Source organism: Meleagris gallopavo, chromosome 2, assembly GCF_000146605.3.
Source record: "Meleagris gallopavo isolate NT-WF06-2002-E0010 breed Aviagen turkey brand Nicholas breeding stock chromosome 2, Turkey_5.1, whole genome shotgun sequence".
In the NCBI taxonomy this organism is placed as follows: domain Eukaryota; kingdom Metazoa; phylum Chordata; class Aves; order Galliformes; family Phasianidae; genus Meleagris; species Meleagris gallopavo.
Genome location: NC_015012.2, coordinates 13,577,385 through 13,604,760, shown reverse-complemented (window position 1 = coordinate 13,604,760; position 27,376 = coordinate 13,577,385). Strand labels below are relative to the sequence as shown.

General features: G+C 37.0%; 1 protein-coding gene across 5 annotated transcripts in view; it reads right to left on the bottom strand.

The window, feature by feature from the left end:
• Window positions 1-429: 429 nt before the first annotated feature.
• Window positions 430-27,376, bottom strand: part of LOC104909559 (serine/threonine-protein kinase MRCK alpha-like) — a 46,507-nt gene continuing 19,560 nt past the window's right edge. The window contains exons 3-6 of one of the 5 annotated variants that reach the window (XM_031552340.1): window positions 22,877-22,960; window positions 19,102-19,197; window positions 16,258-16,406; window positions 430-1,259 (exon numbers count right to left, since the gene is read on the bottom strand). In XM_031552340.1, the coding sequence (XP_031408200.1) occupies window positions 1,136-1,259; window positions 16,258-16,406; window positions 19,102-19,197; window positions 22,877-22,960 (453 nt within the window). In that variant the 3' untranslated portion in view covers window positions 430-1,135. The other 4 variants (XM_031552343.1, XM_031552344.1, XM_031552342.1 and 1 more) reach the window with 4 other exon arrangements.

The following is a 27,376-nucleotide window of genomic DNA, read 5'->3' as shown; positions in this document are numbered from 1 at the left end:
AGGATGCCATCCAGAGGGACCTGGAGTGGTTTGAAAAGTGGGCAAATGAGAACATAATGAGGTTCAAAAAGACTAAGTGCAAGGTGGTGCAGCTGGGTCAAGGCAACCTCCAGTATCTCCGATATGTGTACAGACAGAGTAAAGAACTCAGTGAGAGAAGCCCTGTGGAGAAGAACTTGTAGGGCCTGGTGGATCTACAAAAGCAAGACATGAGCCATCTGTGTGGGGCTGCTGCCTAGAAGGCCAACGGTATGGTATCCTGGGTGTGGAGTGGCCAGCAAGGAGAGGGAGGGGATTGTCCCCCTCTACCCTCACAAGACTCCATCTGGAGTGCTATATCCAGGCTTGGGGGCCCTGGTACAAGGAAGACACATCAGGTTTTTTCTGCAGAACCCAACTACTTCCCAGAAGAAGGTTGAAAAGCAATGCTTACTTTATACCTTTATTCACTGAGTAACTATGTCTACACTGAATACACAACAATAACTTTAAGAGGCCTCTGTGGAAAAAAAGTGATGAGAAGGAATGGACTGCTCTGCTAGTCCACACCAGAAGGGCCCTGAAATAAAAATAAATGAGTTGTGAACCAGAGGTATTACTACAGTAGACTACATAGTATTTGAGAAAGAGAAGTTGAAAAACTTTCATTAACATATAATTGAGGGGAAAAAAAAAAACACAGAAGAGATTTCATTTCTTTATCTCCATCTGTTATCTTCCAGTTTTCTAATGAATTACTAACACGTAAAAGTGGAGGACCTAGCTGAGGGCATCTCTAACTTGTCCAGCTGTCACAATGCTTTTTTTGGATCCAATCATTCTACTTACAGTTTCACATTCCTCAACAGAAACTCCACACTGATTACATTCATCACAGAAAATGACCATTTGAGTAAACACTTGAGATAATTAGAGCCTTCATGTTCAAGGCCAAAGCTGCACAAATATTAGAAACAACACTAAGCACATGATAGACAAATAACTATCAGACAAGCACACTCAGCAAGCTTTAACACAAGTTGCTCTTTTTGTAACAGGCTATTAGGTGGATACGCAAACACGCTTGCTAAAAACAGCTTTATATGAATGCTGATAAAAACAACTTTGACCAAATTTAAGATATTAGGTTTATTTACTAATATTTCAGTGTAATTACAACAGAACACCAGGTAGCTTGTTTGAACTCGAGAGCTTCCGCTGACAGTTTTTTTGGGGGTAGCTGAACTGTATTCTTTTGTATCCTTCTCCATTTTTTCCGTCTGCAATTTAGGAAGAAAAATAAAATGACAATTCAAAAATATTTGAAAAACACTATTTGCGCTAAATTTTGCCAACCCAGCTCTATCAGAATTGTGTTTTGGCTTCTAAGGACTAAGTAAACAGATTAAGAACTCCACCACCACTGCCAAGCAGCATATTCTAAAGATTAAAAAATTAAAGTCTGCTAAGTAAGGCTAATTCATGTCAAAGCTTTTAGTTTTCTAATAGTATCATGAGTTACTGGAGGGTAAAGAAGTAGAAAGAGTAAGCTCCTTAAGAATGTTATGTCCATCTGTGAGTGCCATCTGCCAAAGAAATCCTGAAAGAAGAGGCTAAAAAGGAATCCAGAATATGCCCAGCTGTTATACCGTAAATTACTACCTATACTAGCAAACATTAATACATATTTATAAGCAGATAAATACTTTCTTTTTATTCTTATTTTGGATAATCTTTGCTCTCTGCATTTCAATATAACCATACATTGTCTGAGACATCTGATTGCACTGAATAATTCTAAGAGTAAACTAGACAACATAATCTGAGGGTTTGATTGTTTTTGACAATGATAATCAAAAAATATTTTTCACATCTTTTAAATGCATTGACAATACTAACCAAGTAACTTATGGAAGAAATCTCATTCAAAAGCCATATTTTTGTACATACAACAGCTTTTAATATGTATTTTTATTCATGTACATCTGCATTGACAAACATACAGTGTTTTTTAATTGTCAGCAATATCTGTAAGCTGAAGCAAGATGTGAGTTGCAAATCACTAGAAAATTTCTGGGACTGATCAAGAAACAAACTAACCTGCTGGGTCCATGCTGCACCTTACAGCAACCCTAAACCTTTCTCACCTTCCAGGAAGAAATATGGAGCTATGAATACACAAAAGATTATGAGAGATAAGGGAAAAGGAGGCCTGTACATAAATGAGTTTTGGGAACACTAGATGCCTTTCACTTTCCCAAACTAAGGATATACAGCCTTAATATGAGGTTGATTTTATCTGTCTCCCCTCCACTTACGTGGTGGTAATAAAAATCGTGACAAAGTCATAAAAATATATCAAGGGATAGAGGGGATATACAAAAGAAAGTACAATGTACATTAAAGACACGTAAAACAAAAAATAATTACAAAGTTTATAAAGTAATTGTTTCTTATTCTTGTGTTATGTGAAGTAAACTCTGGATGCTAAAATAATTTTTAAAAATGTTTATGTTGAGAAGTAATATCACCCTGAGAAAACAAGTATATACATCACACACTTGCTATTGCTGCTGTAACTACATGAAGCAGCACTGTTACATCCTATATATTTTACTGTCCTTCCCCTAGGCCGGTGTGGAGTTAGATTTCCTTTTTTTTTAAGGCTGCCTAAAAGAAAGAAGTTTCAGAAAACAGCAGTGCTACACAGCCGCTTTAATGTACGGCACAGATCCTTTTTCTTCTTCCTTCATCCAATAAAGTTATATTCGGTAGCTACACAGATACCCGTGATCCCTCTTTTTTCAACAGAAGTCAGCGTCGTTCAGAATGCCTACTGAGCAAAAGGTGGGGTTAGGGGAAAAGCTACTGAAGAACAACAAAGAAAAGCATGTGGGTTTTTTTTTTTTTAAATACATCTTCCACTTATCTGTATCCTAAATTAATAACATTTAGGTTAAATGCTAACAGGAAAGCAGATTCTTTCAAAGTCAGCAATTAAAAAAGTAGAACAGTGGAGAGCAAAGAATCTATTTCTCCTGAAAGAATAAAACTAGATTCAGGATAATCTCTTCTGCTTCCCCATCAAAACTTGATCATGTTCTTTACTGTGTTGCAAATATGGCACTATTTATTACCTTCTGATTATTTGTTAAAAAAAAAAACTGTTGAAAGAATTGTAGTTGTTGTTTTCAAGTTGTTAAAGCCAACAAAAGATAGTGCTGTTAAATACAAGTAATGCAAAGAAAGTTTTAAGTACAGAGAAAAGAGAACAAGAGTGTGCACGTAGGCATGCTTATGTAAACTTGCAAGATAAGGAAAAGAAACTGTCTTTCACTTGCAATTCAGATCACTTCATGCTACGTATTCTACGCCAACCACATGCACAGCTGCTCGTTCAGCCTGACCAATGCTACTGATAAAGGTTTAGCCCAAGCTGAAGCCCCCCAAGCTTTACTGGGGGACACTAAGAAAAACAAATGAGTATCTCAGAGTGGTGGGCAATTGCAAAGTTTAATAGGGAAAGAAAGAAGCAGAGACAGACTATCTTCTCCTGTGTGTTATCACATATCCAGATAAGTAGCTCTATCACTGCTCTCTCATGAAACCCCCAACAAAGTCTTCTACAGAGAGAAACACACATCCATCAGTAGGAGCCAGAAAGAAAATAAATGACTCCAAATGCATGACAAACATACAAATCCACACGCCTCCACTACAATGCATTCTATGACTGTAATTTTTTACTACATCATTTAAGACCTCAAATTATATATGCATACATTTTAAACAGATGGAAAGTGGACATCATACCCAGGCTGCTGAATCTGAACATGCTGACCTGGAACACAATGCTACTCTGTTGAAACACCTAATGCATCATATCACAGCAGCCATACCTGGCCAGCATCCTCACCCACAGAACCAGCCTTCCTCAGCCTGAATGAAGGAGAGGCTGCCAAGGAATCTTTTGAGATACATTTACATGGATATTTGACATGAGCTTTTCAGCTGTTCAGAGTTAATTCAATGTGAAAAGCATGCAGGTTTATTTTTGGTCCAGGAGGATCCCAAGGTAGAAACAGAAGACTCCTAGAAAGCTGTTGTGCCAATCTGAAAAGGCTTTACTGCCTGAACAAGATTTTTGCTCTTATTTTGCTATTTTGAGACAGTATGGGTATTTTACTTTTTGACAACAAACTTACAGTCAAAGTAACAGACTTCTGACTTACACAGTTTGGATCTGGAATTCACTTCAGCTCTTCACACAAGGTGGCTGTGACCCATGTGAGATGCGTTTCAAATTCCTACACTAACAATTAAGGAGATTATTTTAACAGCAGCCAATTTTATGGTTTATTTTTTCCCAATATGCTTTTTCAGATTTGATATCGTAGAAGTTGTGAACTGCAGAAGTTAGAAGCCTGATAGAGAAAGAATCCTGAAGTCTTTAAAATGCTGGGGAAAAAAGTATTCTGTGCAGATAGCTGAGTGGTAAGGTGACACATGTCCAACTGCATCAAATTTTCTGGAGCAGCCAGGTGAATCAGAAGCCTGTCTCTTGGTGCAAACCACAAAGTGAATCAAGGTCCATCATCTTTAGCTCAATACATATTGAAAAGTTACAGTGAGAAAATATATGGTAGGAAACTACGATAGTACTTTTTTTTTTTTAACTAAATTAAAACATTATTGATTTGATATACCTAAATTGCGAGTGTTGCATTAAAGACACTCATGCCAAGAACTGCAGCTACTAAGTGAAAGCTGTGGTTGAAATCACGTTATTGAAGGATAGTCAGAGTACACCATCTTCAGACAAACAGTATTTAAGAAAACTCAAATGTACAAAAAAATAAAAACAAAACCATGACCCACAACTCTCAGAAATCACTCATGCTTTCAGTCTTTTTGCTTCCCTTACTCCCATGCTTGTTTACCTTCTCATTCCTCCTCTACTTAAATAGCTGGTCACTCGAAGGATCAAAGTTGCTATTTTCAGTCATTTAACCTAAAGTTAATCTCATTGTTGCTTGTCTTTTAAGTAGAATTAGTTGCCTACTGTGCATCTATTGGCTAACAAGGAGACTGACATTAAGTCCTTGTTTATAGGTAATGTTACAGGTGTGTTTCAGAACTCATATTAACAAGCAGTTTTAACACTTGCTTTTTATAGAGTGAGTTGATGTACTTACAATTTGATTAATGTCAATACAATCATTCTCTGCCTTTCCTCTCTCTAGAATTCAAATTGCAAAGCAAGAGTGGCAAGAATGGCAAACAGGAATTTAGATCTTAAATTGGCAAGTAAACCAGATACACATACACATGATTTACTGAAGAATACATTAGAACAGGTAGTCAAAAGCCTTTCTTGGCCATGTGTGCCAGGAAGAGTCTGAATAAAAAACAAAGTACAAGAAGTGAAAATCCTGTAAAACCTCCTTTTACTTTCAAAAGCACGGAGAGATCAATCACTCATAACCAGTGCATTAAGCTCTAACCAGGAGAATTTTTCTGAACCCAACAGCAGCCAATGGCCTCCAGCACTGCTTTTAATTTAAAAAAAGAAACAAACAAACAAAAAAATTTTCCCCGCAGTTCTCAACATAATCAACACAATATTTCAAATTAAAAAAAAAATAAATAACACTCCGTACAAAAGTTAGAAAAGTTGCCTACGTGCTTAAAGATTTTTTGTTTTCACAGATTTAAAGAAAAATACTGAAAAACAAAGGACACTTTAAATACTGAATTTTTAGTATGCAATTTGAGACAATCTGTAATAAATAGATGGACCAAATGAATACTCGGTTCCTTTAATAAATGAAAACACTGCCTAAAATGTCAGCCTAAATTATCTTTCTTAAGCCTAGAGCAAAACATTATACCATCCAGATATAGCAGTAGAAAAACAACACCTGATGTTTCTTTAATACAATAAAGAAAAAACCTCACACATTTAAATGACATAAATATGTAGTTATGGATATAAAATTATCATTGAAGAACAATCAGCTAGATTCAAATTTTATATAGAGAGAAAAAATAAAAAAATAACCCTTTGCCTCTCCTGAAAACTGCATCTAAATTCAATTCAACTCAATCTATTTACAAAGATATTCTTCAGCAGCAAATAGAAAACCAGACTGCAAGTGATTCAGCTATCTTTTTTTCAAGAAATGCTCAAATACAAAAAAAGTAACATGAATCTAGCTAGCTGAATTCTGAGGATCTTTGTGGCTTGTTCCCTACAATTCACTTGCATTCATAATTTAAAGCCCTTGTTGCAAGGGAAAAGGAATTTCATCACTCTCTACAGCTATTGGGAGGTTGTAGAAAGGAGGGCATCAGTCTCCTTTCTTGAGTGAGAAGCAGTAAGTTGTGAGGAAATGGTCTTAAGCTATCCCATGTTAGACATCTGAAAAATTTCTTCATGGAGGTGGTGGTCAGGCATTAGGATGAGCTGCCCACAGTAGTAATCAAGTCCCATCCCTGGAGATATTTAAACTGTGGATGCTGCACTAAGGGACATGATTTAGTGATGGGAATTGGAGTCCAACCATCAACCTGACCTACCAAGATCTTGAAGGTCTTTTCCAATCTAGATGATTCTATGGTTCTGTAAGACCCAATAAAATAATAATGACAAAAACAACAACCTATTATTGACACGTTTAACTAAGCATGCTATTATGAGAGAATAATTATTTAAGGCAACTAACAAGAATTTACCAGTTGCACTGTTTGGGCTAATCACGTTTTTCCTCTTAGCTAGACCCATTTCTTTTTTCAGTTTCTTGTTCTGCTACATTCAGCTTTTAAGCTCTGTAATAAAATCTACTAAGGGAATAATTCTGACCTTCTGCATGGTACTGTACAGCAGGTAAGAATATCCAGAGTTCTTCTGTTTAATAACTAATGCAAATATAATTTCAAACCTTGATAAAATTATTATTGATGCTATCTGAATGAAGTCTAAGTTTTGACTGGCATAGCGTTAATTTTCTTCCTAGTAGCTGATACAATGCCACGCTTTGGATTTAGGAGAAGAACAATGTTGATAACACACTGGTGTTGCAGTTGTTGCTGAGCAGTGCTTACATTAATTTAGGGATTTTCCAGCTTTTCATATCACTCCACCAGAGAGGAACCTGGAAGAGCACAAGAAGCTGGAATGCAACAGAATCAAGACAGTTGACCCCAAATGGCGAAGAAGATATTCCATACCACACAGCACCACACTGAACAAGAAAATTGAGGGGCATAGGCCAGGAGGGCTGCTGCTACTCAGAAATCAGGTAGGCATGGGTCATCTGGAGGTAAGCAACTACACTGTGCATCACTTGCGTTGTGTTTTCTTTTTAATCACTATTTTTCCTTCAATTTGTCCTATTAAACTTTCTTCATCTCAACCTGCAAGTTCTATCTTTTCTGATTCCCACCCCCCATCTCCCTGCAGAGGTGGTATGCAAACAGCAGCGTGGTGCTGAGCTGCCTGCCAGGTTAAACCACAACCTGTGCAAACCAGCATCACACCATCAGACACTTTCAGACAAGAGCTCTTATTGCCATAATATGAAGTCAAAGTCTGCAATATCCATCCCATACAATCATATACGTCCCAAAACATCAACTGTTTTTTCAGCTCAAATGTACATGCAATCTTCAGTAATGACTGCACCATGTTCAAGTAGATCAGTTTAAACAATTTAAATCATAACAGAACTAAACTGGAACTGTGTCAAAATTATCAAAATTTCTGACAGGGTCCTGGAAACATCTTTATTCCTGTTCATGGAATTCTTTTTTATGCACCAACAGGAATTTCCTGTTTGTTGAGAAACAGGTTATTATTTCATTACTGTCTCAAGAACAGAGGTAAGGAAAAGATTTTTGATACTGCTAATAATATTACATTCATGTCAAATTGCACAGACCTAGTACTGGGGAATTAGGAAGTAATAAAAGGAACAGAAGATGTTTGTGAAATGCTTACTCATCTTTCTTAAAGAAAAAAGACACTGGAAGTGAAAATCTGCTTTTTTCTCCATAATATTTTGCAAAATATTTCAGCACATTAGAGATTTTACGTTGGCTTCATGACCATACTGTAAAATATTAGTGTAAATCATAATGAAAACATACAAATAAATTGAGACAGGCACAGTTTTGGCAGATAGCATCATGGAAAGATTGTGCCAACACATTTAAAAGATAAGGAGGCAAATCAACAAGCCGTGCTGGCATAGTGCAGAAGTTTTGAATAACTCATTCAAAAACCACTGGACAAAGTTTGGATGTCGTCACATCCATAGAAAAGCTCGTATCTCTCCAAGGAAACTGCAGTGAGCAGCTTCCACATGTAGTTCGTGTTTGAGTTTCTAACTGAGCTGGCATAATCGTTAGTTAGTCCCAATCCGTGTCTGTGCCTTATGTTTTGTTCTTTTTTCGATAAGGCGTCTTATTATGTTAACTTCAGATACCGTGATTAAAAGGAAAAAAGCTATTTATAACTGGAATTAAATCTGTGAGAATGAAGCTTGACGTTGAACACTGCAATAAACAATTGCTGCATTTCTTGCCCTTGATATCTCCAGAATCCCTTTGATTTTTTTGATGAAAAGAGACATTTTTTCTCATTTATGATATTCAAACGGGAATCAACAACCCATTTGTTATAAACTTCAGTATTCACAACTCTCCTGTGCATTTAACCGTCAAAAGCAATCATGACATTAGTAATAAGGAATCTCATGCAAACATTTTCTATGAACTACGGTTTAAAGCAACAAAATAAGCAAATTAATGTTTATGTAAGAGGTGCACCTTTGCAACAATTTATTTTTGAGTACATTAGGCAATAGACATCACTGTAAATCATATTTTTGTTTTTGACATCCATTCAGTTTTCATGTTCTTGAAAATAAACAACAACAACAAAAAAAACCAGCTTTGTGATACAAGTCCATAGAAAAAAAAAAATAACATTTTCTCTGGTGACACAAGGGAATGGCATGGAGCCGAGTCAAGGGAGGGTCAGGGGGTTAGGGAAAAGCTCTGCCCCAGAGGGCAGAGGGCATGAAACAGGCTGCCCAGGGCAGTGGGCACAACCCCAAGCTGCCAGAATTCAAGGGGTGTTTGGACAACTCTCTCAGACATAGGGTTTGGATTTTGGGTGGTGCAGTGTGGAACTGGGACTTGGACTCAATGATCCCTGTGGATCGCTTCTTCCTCAGGAAATTTGATGATTCTGTATGTTCAGCCTTCAACTGCAGACAGTATAAAGTTTCTGGTGTAAAAGATAAGTCAATCCGAAACAACTTCTGGTAATAACTTGCTGAGCAAAGATATCACAGGTCTACAAAATATTTAATTTGATTAGTTGTGTTTAAGTGTGCTTGTATAAACATAACATACCAAGATGTTAACACATAAAATAAGCATTCAATTAAGTCTATGATATCTCTGGCATCTCAAGTAGATTTTAAGAAAATTCTTTTTCTGAAAGATCAGTGAACTACAGATAAAAATTTGAATTCCTTACTTTTACTTAAGAATATTTTATAGTCTGTAGAAATGACTCCTCAGATGGTACAGAAGATCTCTTTAATGAATAGGCATTTATGCTTAAATCACACAAAAGCAGTAACTATGAAACCAAAAAAAAAATCTGAAAATAATTAATGGATTATTCTTACAAAACAGAAATGAAGGGAAAGAATAGAAGTGCATCCTGAAGGCTTTCTTCCCATAAGCCATTCAGAATGTGTTCAGGTAGGTTCAACTTGTAAGAGAATCTTTATAACACCAGAAAATCAAGAAAACATGCAGGAATAAAGGTTGAATGTACATCTACAGTTCTACTACACAGACATTCATTAACGAATGTAAGCTGTAAATAGTTCTGTGTGTTTTTTCCTTTCATTGTTGTTAAAACAAAAAGCATATTGAAATTACGATCCAGATAAAATAAGCACTGTAGTACCTCCCTAAAATCCCTGATAGCAGACTGAATGAAGAATGTAGCCAGAACTTGTACCAGAAGAAATCATTTAGTCTAAATGTAACCCACTAACTCCTGCAGTAGCTTGGCAGAGAAACACCCCCAAACTTCAAAAATAATGAGAAAAACAAAAAGTGCACTGCTTGCTTAAACACACCAAAATTACACTCATTAAGAATAAAGGATAATTTTATTGAAAGTCTTCAAAAGCAAGTTGCATATGTGAAATATTTTCTTTCAACGTAAGAAAAAGCATAAGTCATAGCGACTGCTTAAAGAGAAAATAAATGAATCATTTTTTAACATCTCAGGCAGAAATTTAAGGCCTGAATTTCCAGCCATTACACTTACGCAGAATCATAAAAGAGCTGTGACAGAGCAGTGTAAGAGCTGCCTCCTTTCTGTGCTAAATGCTCAACTTCCTATAACAGGAAAACACAATTTTGACACCATTACACCAGATCTGATTCAGATGAAATTTCAGACTTCCTCCCCACTTTTCCTCTTCTACACAGCGTTTTCTGTTTTGTCCCTTTCCAAAACCCTTTTCCCGGATTTCACACACAATAACTAAAAGAAAATTACTGAGTTACAGTATCAGTTTCCTGCTGCATGAGGAAATGCTAAAGGCTGACTCCCAGTAGCTAATAAAGAAAAACTGACAGCATAAACATCACTGCACCTGAGTCAATAAAGAGTTTTACACAACTTTCCCAATAAAACTGCACAAGGTCTTCCTTCCATGACCCCAACCACAAAGCCTTCCCTAACAGAACCACTCACAACCCTACTCAAGCATTTGCCTTGTAAGCAGTATTCTAATTTGCAGGATATTAAGCAACCTACTTTTTAACTCACTTAAGAATTTATAAGCTAATAACATTTTGTCATTATTAAAAAGGAACATGGTGTAGCATCTTCTAACAACAGAACAGCTTGGGCAAATGTTTACTGTAGGACAGCATCAACGTATAGAAGTTAACCTGGACAGCATTTCCTTAACTGCTTTTTCAGGAATCAAACTCCCCCACTTCATGCAAGGATATTTTCATTTACTGAGAAGGAAAAGGATACCACACAGGGTATTAATAAAATGAAAATTTAAGGGTATTAAGGGAGGTAGTATGAAATAGTCAGTTCACAATTATACAAAAAAATCAAACAAATTTTATAGAAAACAAAACAGGTAGCTAACCTAGCTCTAACATAACAAAAGCCTCCAGAGAAGGAAAGAATCCATCCTATAACTGTCATGCTCATTCCTACCAGAATCATTCTGAACCTTCCAAGCAAAAACAAAATCAATGGAAGCACTAGCAACCAACTCTATCGTCAGTCACCAAACAATGAGCTAACTGCACCCTCCAAACCACAGTCATCAGGACTAAAAATTCAGAAACAGTAAAAATGTTTCTGCCTTATTTTCCTACTATTGATTCTGGATATCAAAGGAAAAAATGTTTCCAGGTCTGAAATAATCAGAAAAGAATGAGTGTAAAATTATAGCTTAATTCATATAATAACAGCTCACAAATGGGAACGTTTGTCTTCAAAAGAAGTTTCAAAATTCTGAAAACACCTCCATCTTCAGAAGACACTGAGAAAGTTCTCATCTCAGATCTGTTAGTTGTAATGCAGACAGTTTTCTTCTGTGACCACTACAGATGACAAGTTTTTATGCTCAAAGTCTCTTCAGAAGTTCCAACACATTTGGTATCCACTGAGCCCTGCTATAAACATTTTTACTTGGAAGGCAAGACTAAGTTTTTTGTTTTGTTTTAAATATGGAGTAATTCAGTGGAAGATATTTTGCAGTAAGAATTTTTCCATTAAGGCACGTGGTTAAAAAGGACTCTTCTCAATCAAGCTCTATTTCCCAGCCATCTTTCTCATTTTCAATTTTAGCAGTTTTGCATGCTTCTGTTTTACGATAACCACATCCAATTCCTAAACAGGATTCCATAATAGCTAACAGAATGCTCTCATCTATCTGCTTTGAAGCAACTGCACCCAGAAGATACACTAATCTACATTAAAAGAAAAAATCATAGGTAAAGAACAAATGTTTAGAAGATGATTTTTTGTGAGTCTCTTTTCTAATAAGAGATAGTTATCACGCTAAAAGACTGACAGGGACACCAGAAAGAACAGAGATGTGCTCCTTGCCTTGCTGGCCTTCCTCCACTGAATAGAGAATGTCCTTTCGTGGGGAGCTATCAGACATGAAAGGAGAAAGTTATATTTCCGAAGAGTTCTGTACCTACGTACATTTAAGGAACTGCAGCCCTAAGAGTTTCTCATGTTTTTTTTTTTATTATTATTATATTTTTAATTCAAAAAATATTCAGATATCTCGAGTAGCAGTCACTGGATGCTGGGAAAGTCACAGTGTTAGAAACATGATTTTACTGCCAAGTTCAACTTAAAATAATTCTCTCTGTCTCCCCATTCTTTCATTCTCCATCAAACAGACTGGAGAACTGACCCAGATTAAAGTGTAAAGTCACTTTTAGCTTGGACCAGTGTCCTCAATTCAGTTCACTGCACAGCCCCAACAAACCCCTTCAGCAGAGCTGAAGCGATGTTTGGAGCCTGGATCTTCGGGAGAGTGGAACAATGGGAGAGAAGAAAGATGGGTTTGGAAAAGTGCCTCTGCTGAAAGGACCACTCAAGGCTACCATCACTTAAGGCATTACAGTTAGGGTTTCTCAATTCCTTCTGCTCAAGTAACACAGAATGCGAGTCCACAGTAGCTAATGCATCCATTACGCACATTTCACTTCAATTAACACTTCCACTAGACACAATATTGTACGAAACTGTTTGACTTTCACAGCATAGTAAATCCACTCACTCTTGACACTGGAAGCATATATAGGTCTTTTATTTCAAATATTTCTGGTTCATCACATCCTCCTCAGGAAATCCCCTCAGCAAATTCAAGTCAAATATCATTAGCCTTGCACAGTCCCCACGGCAGATTGGGTGCCACCCTGAAGGGATACTACAGCAATAGCCAGCAGAACTTAAAACATAAGGGGTCGTGGAGCAAAATGAAAGCCCTGAGTTTGTAAATATGAACTTTGTTTTCAATCCTTTCTCAGTGAAAAAAAAAATGAAGAGCAAGCCTAGACTCATGGAGCTCTCCTACCTACATAGAGGAGTAACTTGCAAGACAACACTATCTTACCAAATACCCACAAAAATAACTTTGTCCTCCAGTTTTCCATGTAAAACTAAATCCTACAACAGTTCAAAGTAATACATTTTCAGCAGACTATCAAAATACTCTTATGTTATTTTTTCCTTAATTTTCTATCCCCATTTCCTTCATTCTCAGCATTTTGTAAGGACATCTTCATGTGTGTGTTTGACATTACGTCTGCTGCAAAGTCTGATAAACATCTAAAATATGTTGCTGCTTTCTTTCGAACCCACAATTACAGTTCACTTTACCAAAGGCCACAGCACTTGGCACTTCTTGGTGCCAACTCAACTCAGACATACCGCGCAATGCAGCTAACTCCCTGGACGTGCCTTCCACCCCCAAATTTTCCACTTAGGCAAATTAATGATCAGGAAAGATGGGATACACCCAGAATACAGAAAACCACTTATTCAGCAAGTCAGAAATGGATACATTGGCACTGGAACTTATAGTTGAAAGTAAAATGTATCCTAAAAAGAATCCCAGATTTCAACTGCCTGCTAGCTACTGTAAATATCTCAGGGATGTCCCTAAGATGATTTTTACTGAGAACAAATGGTAACTTACTAGAAATAAAGCAGAGGCAGGCTTGATAGGGAATAGACAGCTCCTTTACCCCCCTAATGGACTTATTCCCTTATGTCAGTATTTCCTCAAAAAGGATGTCACTTCCATTGAGAATTCAGCTGCTCTACATTTTAAGAACTCAAGTATTCCAGTGAAGCCTGACTTAAATTTTGGATGGTGATACAGAAAATGGAAAGAAAAGAAAAATAAATGTATTGTTATTCGAAATGCTGAAATGCTTCACAAGAAAAGAGTGGCAACTAGAAATCCAGAAACGCACTGATCAAACTAACAGGATTCTCACATACCTCATAGAACTAGTTATGTTCACACTTTGCATACCTATCCTTTCACATGTAAAAGAGGACATCTGAAATGCATGTAACTTGAGAGCTTGCCTTGCAGTCATAGCTCTCCTCCCATAAACATAACCACCAAAAATAATAATTAACATAGGTGTTCCATAATCCTTCCAAAACATTTTCTTAGTAAGAAAGTAAGTGAGGTTTGTTTTTCTTCCAGTGGCACAAGCAGGCCTTCTAAAGGCTTTTTTGTTGTTTTTTTTTTGTTTGTTTTTAATTTAAAAGGATTTAAACAAGAAGAAGCACTTACCACCTCAATTTCCATCTGCAGATAAAATACATAAAAACCTATGTTACCACTGAAATAATCAGATTTTTTTTTTTTTAATCTCTGTTGTATGGAAAAAAACAAATTCAACATATTTGAGGTAAGATAATATGCGTAACTGTAGCTAACACCCTACTAATACTAGAGGGGTCACGTTTCAGAGGCTGATCATTTAATATACGCTTAGGTTCCCATCACAATTTTAATCTTTGCAAAACATTCCCCAAGAAACAGGCATTGTATTACAGCAGTATTAACGATGAACTGTGCAGACTGCTTGTGCCAAGGGCCAAAATGCCAAATTTAGAATTTGGTTTGTAAACATAGGAATCCCACTGGCAAAACAAACAGAATTCACTTAGGCTTTTTTGTTAAGCATTCAATAGTAATAGATGCACAGGCATAAAAACTAGTATGTTGCTTTGGACTGCAACTCTACTTCATGTTCTATCCAAACTTTACACCTACATGAGATTTTCTCCTCAGAAGTTACTACTGCAGGCTTATCGGTTAAAACAGTCTGTGTAGTAAGTGGGGAGCTTTCCACCTGGTAACAAAAGCATGTCAACAGTTCACTAACAAATGCATTTGAAATGCTAGATCCAAATTAAAACTGAATACCTTCCACATTACATCCTAAACGCAGAAACAGTTTGTCAGAAATATACAGTTGAAATACTCAAAATTCAAGAAACTCGTTAAGGAAAATACTTGGCTTGGGCTTCTCCAAAAGGCATCATCACAAAGACCTCCTTATCAAGAACACAGCTCTTCATCAAAACTAGCAGACTTCAAAATACTCCAGAAAAGCCATTCGCAGTTTAGCATCAATCTCATACCGAAGCACTTCTAGTTATAGCTCCTTGATGAAAAACCACAACGTCAAAGAAAAGAAAACAACTCAGTTTTCTGAACCAAAACCAAAAGCCAACTGAAGTACACTTTTTGAACAAAACAAACAACAAAAACATACAAAAAATCCATTCTTCTGAAGTCAATCACAGAAATGTGAACAGTAACAGCAGAACTGCCCAGTACAGACAAAGGACAATGACAGACCTATCAAAAAAGCTGGTTCAGCCAGGTTAATGACGCAGTTTAAGCAGCTGAGTTTTCCCACTGATTTCCATCACAGCAAGCAAAGTAAATTTATTCAGTGTGTATTTAAAACTTCTGCGTCTTGTAAAGTAATCCTTTACTCAGCTTAAAAGAACTGCCATGGAATTCAGTAGAGAATGATACAATAAAGCAAAGATGATGCTAGGTTTACAGAAGCAAACACAGCCTACAGGTATGTGAGGGACAAGCAACTTAAAAATTTCCTTTGAACAAAATATATTATTCTTTAATATGCCAATGTATAGGTAAGTACCATTGTGTCCTTCTTCCTGTTTAGGGAAACGTTGTCATCATTTCATTTTCAAGACAATTTGTTCAAGTTCAAAAGAATATGTGAGGGAGGGGTGTGAGAAATCCAAAGCAGAATACAAAAATAGTGTACTTTCAGCTTTTATAGGTTGAACAAATTAACCAAGAACCAGAATCTAATCCTTCAATAAACCTGTTCACAGATGGACACATTTCACGAATAGGTTTCCAGTTTTGCTTTTATAACTGAAGGATCATTAATTTAAACACACGTGCAAGATCCAGTGCATTCTTTTGGATAATCATGAAATCTCCCTACTCATGTCTCTGATCAGATGGTACAAGGCTATCAACAGATCTCAATATTCAGAAGATGAACGCAGTCATGCTTACTGTTATGGTAAATACTTGTTAGTAGCTTAAACACTTTAACGGGAATTATTTTTACTCCAGCAAGTAATTCTAATTCCAACAGGAATCTGGAGCCAAAATTGCTTACCTGTGGACATAATGCAACTGATGCACAGAATCGATGGCTATCACCATTTCAGCCAAATAAAAACGAGCCATATCTTCAGGTAATCTGTCCTCAAACTTGCTGAGCAATGTAAGCAGGTCTCCTCCAACGTAATAATCCATAACCAGGTACTTTGGTGTGGGGAAGGTAAGAAAACAAAGGAAGAAACAATTTACTGAGTGAACTTGAAACCTAAACCTAATTGATGCATAAGAATTTATTAATTACAAAAATTACCATGAGCTTTACAAATTCCAAGATGTTCGTATATTTCAAGAACTGTATCTGTTTCAGTCTCATTTAAATATTTGACCTACTTGTGCATTTTTTCTTATTTATATGTATCCATATACAGTAAATCTCACAACAAAACATTATTAGCTTCATCCAGTATTCTTCTGTCAAACACAGTAATGATACTTAAATACTCAAGTCTTAAATACTTCACAAAATATTACTGAACAAGAGCGCCATCCTTCCAAGAGAAAACATCCCACAGATTTAAGGATATTATTTCATACTTGTAATTATTACAGGTTCAAATGGTCATTTAATCCCTATTATAATTTAAGCTGGATGAGACCTGTTCTTATCACCTAGTTCAACTCCGTGTGCTCAAGGAGGATCAGTTACATAGGCTGACCAGGACTATGGAGGCCAGCTGCATTCTGAATATCTCTATGGATGAAGACTCCCTGAGCAGTTTGTTTCAGTGGTTGACCACCCTCAGAGCAGAAAAGCATTTTCTTGCATTCAGATGAAATCTCACACGTTTAAGTCAGTGTCTGTTGTCTCTTCTTCTGTCTCTGGGTGCTAGTGAAAAACGTCTGTTTTCCTGGTCTTCAATCCCCTGCCATCATGCACTTATACACATTGATTAGAGATCCACCCAAGATTTTACTTCTCTAGGCTGAAGAGTCTGAAGCTCTCAGCCTCTTCTTATATGAAAGATGCTCCAATCCTTTTTGTCATCTTTCAGGTCTTGGAATGGACTTGCTCCAGTAGCTCCACCTTTCCCTTGTACTGTAGGGAACCCACAGCTGTGCCAGTACTCCAGATGCAGCCTCACCGGTGCAGGGCAGAGAGGAAAATCTCCTTTGACTACTATCAAGACTTTTTCTAATACAGCTGAAGATACTCTTTATCCTGCAAGGGTGCGTTGCTGGCTCATGGTCAGCTTGCCCACCAGTACCTCAGGGCCTCTCTCAGCAAAGCTGCTTTCCAGCTAACAAACACTCAGCACGTGCTGATGCCTGAGGTTATTCCTCTGCAGATGCAGGACAACACATTTCCCTTTGTGGAACTTCATCAGCGTTTTGTTTTCAGTTCTCTAGTCTCTGAATGACTGCATAACTACTGAGCATACAAGCCACTTCTAGATTTTTGTCTGCTAACCTGCTGAGGGTCCATGCCACCCCACTAATGAAGATGTTTGCTCCAGTATGGAACACTGGTTTTGTCACAGATCAGAACTCACTCTAGCCAATCTAATTTTCAACCCACCATATTGCCAACTTAACTTGTATTCTGTCAGCTTGTCTACAATGATGTTAGGTGAGAGAGTGACAAGGGCATTCCTAAATTCAAGCTAACCAGTATCCACTTCCCAACAATATCCACTGCTCAACTGTTTTCTGGGGGTTTTTTTTGTTTTTTTGTTTTTTTGTTTTTTTTTAAAGACACTTCTGTTATATCCTATTTTGTTTTGATAAAAACAATGTAGAGGAGTATTAGTACGCAAACAAAAATGATGAGAAACAGTGTTACTGAGGTTTTCTCCAAAAGGCTGCAAGACTCGCTCCCACTAACAGACTATGGAAAAACAGAAGCTGCTCTGTGCTTAATGAAAATAGACAAAGTGGAAAGACCGCCACAAATGCCAGTAGGCTGATGCTGAATATATAGTATTTACCCTGTAGTACTGTTGAAAGGAAGATCCGTACTACATAAAACATGAGATCATGTTTGCTGCCCACATTAAAGCATAAAACAGGTTGGTAGGTTTTTAAGACAATACTTAGATTCATAAATGCAGAACCTTTTTTCTATATAAACTACCCCAAAATCCATATATCTCCGAGAATCTGAGCTGAGTGAACAGAAAAGCTATAAATATTGCAACTGTACAAAGATTCTGAGCATAGCACTTCTTCTACTGCACACAACAAAAGATTGTGTATGTATCAGATTTTTAAGAAAACATTAGAACTTACCATTGATACAGATTCAAAAGCACAAAGTAATACAGTCTAAATTATCAAAACCTACCAATGCATAGTTATTCACATTTTGAGTCGTAAGTGTTACCATAACTGCAATACCACAATCAAAACACATGTGGAAAAATTTTACAGAAAATCAGTATGTTTTCTCATACTATCTTCTTCTTTGCAAGTCTTTCAAAATACTTGAAAACTAATAGTCAATATTAAGAGATGCTTTAATCTACAGCTACATCTTCCAATTCTTTTTTAAGATGACTTGGCAAACATTCTTGCTTGGATGAATGCTGCTTTACAACACATAAGTGGATTTAAAAAAAAAACAAGCAGCAACCATTATTTCAAAAATGGGACTATTCCATATTTTAACTGCACAGCAGCAATCAGTAACATTTACCATGTAAAAACAAGTCAAATAGAACATTTAAGTCAGTAAACACTTTCATTTTTGTTAATCAAAGGTAAGCTATCCAATTAAATCCCATCACAGTTGCTCATAAGGTTTGTATGGTCCAGAATACACAATTAGTAAGCTATGTTTGTCTCTCACATCACAACCAATAATCTGAACTCCTGTTAATACATACATAAAAACAAAACTCACTAAATAGTTTTCATCCTGGAACGCGTAATGTAATGTTGTGATCCACTGGTTATCTCCATTCACTAACACATCTCTCTCTTCTCGAAAACATGCTGTCTGAAGGGGGAAAAAAAAATTATTATAGGCATTTAAGTAAAATACACAAAGAAACACTTTGCAAGTTGGCTACTTTTTAACATCACGCATGGAAAAAAAATAAATCTCACTCTTAAAATGTCACTTATTATATTTTTTTAATCACACCAAAATTATGCATCAGAAAAGCCCACTTTCTTCAAACGTGAAATTATACTATATAGCTAAGTGATGCAAGGGGAGAAAAAGCTGCTGCTTATCATTCAGTGTATGATTAAATAGACCTCATTTTGGTGAATACAGTGAGTATGAATAAGGAAAATAAATATGCTATGTTTTAATCAGAGCACAATGCATGAGATAAAGCACTGAAATCTGATTAAATACTTTAAACAAATACTGTCAAAAGTTATTAATCAAAAAGTAGACTTGAGGACAGGAGGAGAAAGAGGATGATCTTCAGATGGAAGAACAGCTGCTCGTGCCTCCGTTACATTTTTTCCTTCCTTATTAGCAAACTCTTAGGATATTTCAGGAGATACCACAAACTCTTCGCAAGTATGACACGTAGTTTGTCTACTTGTTGTTACACAATTCGGAGGTTATATAATTCCGGTTGTTTTTGCCATGATTTAACAGGAGGCTGTGCATTCCTCATGCACCCTAGATACCTACATCTGGGCAACGTGCCTAGAGCTAACAGCAACAGCTATTATCACAGCAGATCAGTTGAGACAGTGCACAGCCGAGTAGTCTAAGTGGTTCCTGGATTTGGTGTTAATTCATGGCCAAAAAAAGACAGTAGAAGTGGTTCCTGTAATTACTTTAAGAGTTCAATTGTATAAATTCATGCTTTTTTTGTGCCTTTACTCTGCTTCCAAATGAGAGAAAATTCTAGAGTAGCTGTAAGTGCATCAGTAAAAGCAATTTATATATCAATACAACCCCGTTCGCACAAGGACGTATAGTTATTATTTAATGTGACTAATAACTGAACCTATTCCCTAAAGAAAGGTTTGCATTTGTGCCCTCCCTTTCTAGATCGCCAGAGAACCATGTGGCTGAGGGCTTCCATCACAACACCCAGAGCATAGGACAAAGCAATACCTTCTCATGGATGAAAGGAAGAGATGCACAGCAAACTCTATTCTTTTTTCCATAGACTCAATATGCATCTCTGGGGTCTGACTTTCTGGAATGTAATGACTCCGGCCTTACTGAAACCTCTGTAAATGGGGGAAGACTGAATGCTTTATCTCAATGATACAGAATCACAGAATGGCTGGGTTTGGAAGGGACCTCAAGGATCATGAAGCTCCAACCCCCCTGCCACATGCAGGCCCACCAACCTCCCCATTTAATACTAGACCAGGCTGCCCAGGGCCCCATCCAATCTGGCCTTGAACACTTTCAGGGATGGGGCATCCACAGCCTCTCTGGGCAGTCTGTTCCAGCACCTCACCACTCTCGCAGTAAAGAACATCCCCCTGACATCCAACCTAAATCTTCTCTCCCTCAACTTAATTTCCCCTTGTCCTGCTGTTATCTTCCCTTTCAAAGAGTTGATTCCACTCCTGTTTGTAGGCTGCCTTTAGGTACCGAAAGGCTGCAAGTAAGTACAACAATTACATGTACTCTTCCTTAAGCACTGTCCATTTGAACTGCTGGCAGAGACTTCTAGAGATCATCTGATCAAACTCCCTGGCACAGACAACTCAATGGTCTCCACGTACATCTATCATGTTACCATGGCCTTCAACCAGCAAAGGATTCAGGTTGTGGGTGTCTTAGCAGCTCAGCGTTACCACTTCCTAAGCAGTGCTGACTGCTTCCACGCTGCATAACGCATGCCCTCATCTCTCCTGAGCCTCAACTGGCCCCGGTGTGGCACAAATGCACTCATGGTAACAGGTCTGAGAACGCAGCAGGAAGCCATTGCAGACACTCAGGTTCTCCTTGTATCGGTAACATCCAGCTCTATTCCGCATCTGAATTGTCACAGGCAAGCATTTGGAACACTGCTCTTTATAATACAAAAGAGGACAGTGACCTCATACCTCATTTAACTTCCTTGTGATGAAGTTTTTGCATACAATTACCCTCTCAAGAGTTTGCAGTGAATACTTCAATCTGGCATTCACAAACCCCCTAACACATACTCCATTTGTGCTTTCACAAATGAATCTCACTTCCCATGAAGGCAATACAGGCATATACAAACAACTTAACTCTACCATTTACACATACACCTACATGCCTGTATTCTTGAACTGTGTATTTTTCCCATGTATTTCTGTGTTAATACAGCACATTGCTAACAGAGCCAAAATGAGTCATCACTGTTCCAGAAGTAATGACAGCAATTCATTCATCGACATCATGAGTGACAGGTTATAGCTGCTGCACATCATGCCTTGTAATGCATTTTCCCTCCAGATGGTTCCCTTCCCTCTGCATGCCCATGGATTACAAATACATGGAAAAACAGAGCTGTAATTCTTTTTAGGCTAACAGACTTTCAGAAACTAATCTAGACTCAAGGGAAAAGTATTTTTAATACCTTTTGCAGAGCAAATCTTGCAAACCTATTTATAACTTTGATTTAATGGAAAGAATTGGCAATTAAACTAACTTGAAAAGTATACATCTGAAAATAGAATGGAACTTTCTTTCTGGTCTTCTTTTTTCACTAAAATAAAACCTACAATAAAGACATGTCTTCATGAGAAATACCTCTTTGTATTAAGACTGTTCAGTATCTGAATAATTTCTCAATTAAGATGAAACCCATTATGTATGTCTAACAACAGTCTGCATGCCATCTATACCACTTCATATAATAACATTTGCATTAAGAGATACAGGATCTGATGCGCAAACATAAGAAACTGGCTTTAATTCATCAGTATAATTTCTCTTATTATTTCAAGCATGATGGTTTCCCATTGATTTTGAAGCAACATTTTTGCTTTTACTGAATTTTGTAAGTCTATTTTTTAAAGTAGTTTATTTTCACTATGCAAAGATGAAAGATTTTAATGCAATTTCGAGTCAAATACATGTTTCATTTAAAAAAAATATACACCTATCTTCAGTTGCAGACTGCATTTTTTAATTTTTTTTTCTTTAAATTACCTTCTATAAAAATCCAGGGAAAGATACTGAGGGTGGAGTCATAAAAGTCGAAAATCAAGGCAAAACAGTGCCAATGGAAGAGTATTTTAAGAACACAGAATTGACTTAAGCTGTAAAAGGAAATTTTCATCACAAAGTTTTGTAAATTGACGTTTTCACAAAACATTCTCAAGTTAATTTGAAACTTTTCTTTCTAATTTCTCAATCTAAAAATTGAACCTCAAATATCAGGAGTTTGAGCTTTGCAACTTCATTATATCACAAAAAATATACCCGGTAAAGACTACTGAAAATCATGCACTATAATGTTGCTCACATAGTAGGTAATTCTTGGGCAATTGCAAAAAAGGGGTACCATATTCAACCCCACCTAAATCAAGACATCGTGCCATCAATTCTTCTTATAAACTGCTTTAATCGTATTTTAAAATTAATCTTCACGCTGTCATTAAGTACTGAAGCACCTCCTTAATCTCTATATACACCGTTTTCTAGTTGAAAAAGTAGTAATTCAGAACAGTAAGAGGGTACGTGATTATTATAAAGAACATTTCTCTAATCTTACTTCAGCTCTCTTCAGCATCTCCCACTTATTAAGTATCTTCATGGCAAAAACCTTATCTGCATTCTTCAGTTTTACTACTGCAACCTGGAAAAGATAAATAAAGGATAAGCTAAAACATCAAAAGACATTGCTTTTCATTTCAGGAAATCTTGAGGATGTTGTGTAATTGTTTTTTTCTTCAGTGTTTTTTACACTTAACTTCATTATCCATGCACACTACCATACCACCACTATCCAGAAAGAGTAACATCACAGCAGTACAGGATATTTATTGTGGAAGAGATTCAAGTCTATTTCAAGCTTTCATTATGTATCACACTTCCATTAAGCATCATTCTTTCCAAGTGATTGTAGATGAACAATGCTATTTTTTACTATCACACTTTTTGCTCTATCATCTGCATGAAGTTACCAAGGACTGCACACTTCATGTTCTTGACTCCTGCTTCCAGTATTACACAGTACTTTAAATTACAGACCTGCCTAGAAAAGACAACGATCTATTAGTCAGTTCATAAAACCAAGAAACAATATATTTTAGGTTTTTGACAAAAATTATGACTGTAGATCTGCTACAATTTCTACCCACATTTCAAAAAAAACTCACTAGACTTTCTCTGAAGGTAAGGTATTCCTTCACATTTTTCCACCTGAAGTCCAATGAGCCTTTTTATGATGTCTCTTGTCAGTGGTATCAAAACACTGAAATTCATATCTTCCAGAAAAGCAAAATTTAAGAAATACAAGCCCTGCTCCTCTTTGTTGTCTGCTAAAGATTACATATCATAGGCACTTGTCATAATATATTAACAAAATCAACTGACCTAGTCTTTTTCTAAGAAATTTATAGCTTGGGTTGATGGGTTAAAAGCTAAGAAAGAGTATTTTTAAAAGATTTTTAAAAGAGTAACGGAAGAAATTTCCATAAACATGTTTTCACTATCAGGATTCCCTGGGCAGGAAAGCTGTGAGTCTTAATCCAACTGGCCATCAATCTTTCACACACTCAGAGCTGCCAATCAAAGTGAGACTGACCCACTCTAATACATCCCAATTATAGAAAAAGCTCCACTAGCAAAACATTTTATCAGTCATTCCCCAACTACCCCATTTTGCCTACTCCCTTTCAAATAAACCCTAAGACTTCAAGAAGTAAGCTCATTTCTGTGCACACTTGGTTACAAACCAACATGCTTTCACCCAGATCATCATCTTCACCCTGCAGGACAGTGACAAAAAAAAAAAAAACAAAAAACAACCAAGATCGACTCCTACATTCCTTCTGCCTCTTTCATAATCAGCAAACAAAGTCTGTGCGAAAACAGTAATAACAGAAAGAACACAAGAATATCCCACAAACATCTTTCCACCACCTTCAAATGTGTCATCAGCTGCAGCAGCTTTATAGGCCAAAAGTACACTTAGCAGAACTGCAATAATCAGATGTCTAACTTAAGTATATCTAAAAGTGTATCTTCTGCTTAGTACAGATTCATTGACAAAGCAGCTGTCACCTTCCATATGGGCAGCAATGCATTATCAGTCCTGCTGCTTACACTGTTGCCTGGGGGGCTGGAAGCAAGAAAAAAAAAAAGTGACAGAATAGAAAAAGGTACTAGATCAACTACATGTTTAGCTTATGAGGTGACATTTTCAGAGGCTACTCCAAGCATAAAAACTGAGGCCGATGTCCAGATCTGAAATCCCTCCACAGTACTTTCGAATATGAAACGCCAAAGTAGATTGTTAGACAATCTCATGTTATTTCATAAATCACACCCATACTGAGCATCAGTTTTCCATAGGAGGAAAAGATGAATCCTCTGCAGTGATACATGAACTGCTATGCAACTTTGAAACTTCAGTCTCTTTTTACTTTACCAGCTAGGAATTTGTCAAGCCACATCTGTACCAGCTTTAATGAGAAATGGCAGGAAGAGAAATGCTGCAACCGGCCAGCATTTAAATTCTATCTTACCTTGGATGACATGGGTGCCCTCTACAATATGAAGCTACTACATAATTATGCCTAAAACACATTAAAGGATTCTGCCACTGTTGTGGAGAAAAATAAACATGTTGGTCCAAGAGTTGACAAGATTGCTGCTGCTTGGAGGGAAAGTATTTTTTACCTCCAGCACCACTGACATTGTAGGACAGTCAGGCAGAGGATTAGGCAGAACACAGGGATTTTTAATCCAACTCCAGGGTTCTTTCATTGCTGCTCAGTGAAAGGCTTTTTGTGTGTTTGCTGTGGTTTTTCCCCCAAAAACTATATTCCTTAGTCTCTGAATTACACATGGTCATTTCATAACCATCTAAAATTGCAGTGCCCTGTACAGCACTCACTTGGACACAACCAAAGGAGTCACACTGCTGCCTCTGGTTAACAGCTGGAGGACAGGGTTTCACACAGTCGGGGATTTGGTACCCTAGAATGTCGACCAGTATTGAGCAGTGACTAAAGAATAAAAATGAGTTCATGTTTCCCAGCTGTGTTTACAACCAGAGGCAACCTTTTAGCTCATGGAAGTCATTAATGTTATTCCATATCAATAGCCACTATGTACGCACAAAACCAGATCAAAAACATCACAACTCCCTGGCAATCACAACACCTTTTTGCAGGTGTCTCAGAGCTTTATCGAAGTAAACTCTAAACTGCTTATCTCAGGATTTGACTGTGAAACAATAATCTGACACTTAACAAAGAACAGTCCAATGCAACAAAAAAGTCTGAAAGCTGATTACAGACACCACAGTGCTCTCACACACACGCACGCACACACACACTATATGCTCTTTGTATAAATGCACAAAGACTGAGTGCTGTTTTGATGTACTCTCTTTCCCAAAGAAGCCGTCAAGACAGAAGAATGAACAGCCATTCCCAAGTAGTTATCCTGAAGTGCCTTCCTACTGGAATTTACTAAAATTGGACACTCAATAAATATATATATATATATTTTTTTTTTTTTTCGGTGGTAAGTTTTGTTTGCTTGTCTTTTTTTAATTTACATTTTCCTGTGAGCAGCTCAACAAAATTATTGGTATGTGCTGATGTAAACACTTTGGTTTAGTCATATTTTTTTTTCCTTCATTCCTCCAACAGCTTTCTGTACTTCCCACAAACAGCAGTACTGTCTGGTATTCTGCCAGTCACATATCTTCTACCGCAAAAAGTAACGATCTTAAAAATAAAATCATAATTATGCATAATATAATGAAGCTAGGCCAAAAGCTACTACTGAAAAAGGAAAAAAAAGGGAAGGCCAGCACTGGTTGATGAGGAGTAGCCAGCCCCCCAGGAAATGAGTTTGAAAGGAACATACAGGGAACTAACAGCCTCTTCTCTCTTGAGAAACTAACATCATCTGAGCACAGCTCTCCTTCAGCTTTTCTTACAGTTTCAGTCTTACGGTAAACCTCTGGATTGATGGCTGGGGAAGACTGTTACTGTTCATAACTGGGTGCCAAAATTCAGGATGTTTTTATACTACTAAGAGACACCAGTAAGAACTGCCTACTGGAATCAGCAGTGCTCGTGCACTCTCTCTAGCAGCCTCCTTCAGTTTCCAAGCACAAATTCTTCTCGTTTAGGGCTGTCCATTAAAATTTGTCAAACCACATGCTGCAAGCAAGCACAATGAAAACACCTGATGACCACATCGGGAAGACATCTGTATTTTCTAGAGACAGCACTCTTTTACTCAAAATCTTAAAAAAGTAAATGTACACATGGAGAGGGAAAGTAGACATCATTCATTTGACAAAAAGGAAGCGTTCTCATAATGACGGCGAGCAGGCTAAGAACTTAAGGGAAAAAGAAAACCAGGAATCTCTTACAGTTGTAAGCCATCTTTAAACTACTTTTCTCCATCAAACACGCATAAATAAAAAGGGAAATATTGAGTATGCAAATTAAAGACATTGAGTAGTGTAAAAGCCTGAGACTTGCTACCTGGATTAGCTTTGGTCTCCTTTACAGTCGGCTGGAAAGAAAGTATATTTTTTCCAGATTTCTTAATCTGTCTCAGCAAACTATTATCATCTGCTGCATCACAAAGGTATTTCACAGTTGAATATTAATATAGTGTTCAGTGGCTAAAAAAGTAGTAAAATTTGTCTGCCCTTCTTTAAACATTGCTGTACTTTCACACAGAACTTGTTTTCCTAGACAGATGCCTAAGTAAGACTGGAAATTTGTTTTTAAACTAGTCAGTATACTTCATAAATACTTGTATTGATATATTTTAAGTCCTTCTTTAAGAACATGTAAGAACAAGTTTTCTCCCTGCTGAAGATTTTCACAATTAATTAAGTACTCAAGCTGTCTTTCCCAGGTAGGGCATTACAAAGAAACACTGTTCCTAGAACTTTATGCACAGTCTCCAGAAAAAGATGGGAAAAATTAAGCTCTCACTATTCATGGTATGATTCATTGCAAAGAAACTTAAGAAAGCACTACAGGATTTTTTTTGTTTTTTTTTTGTTTTGTTT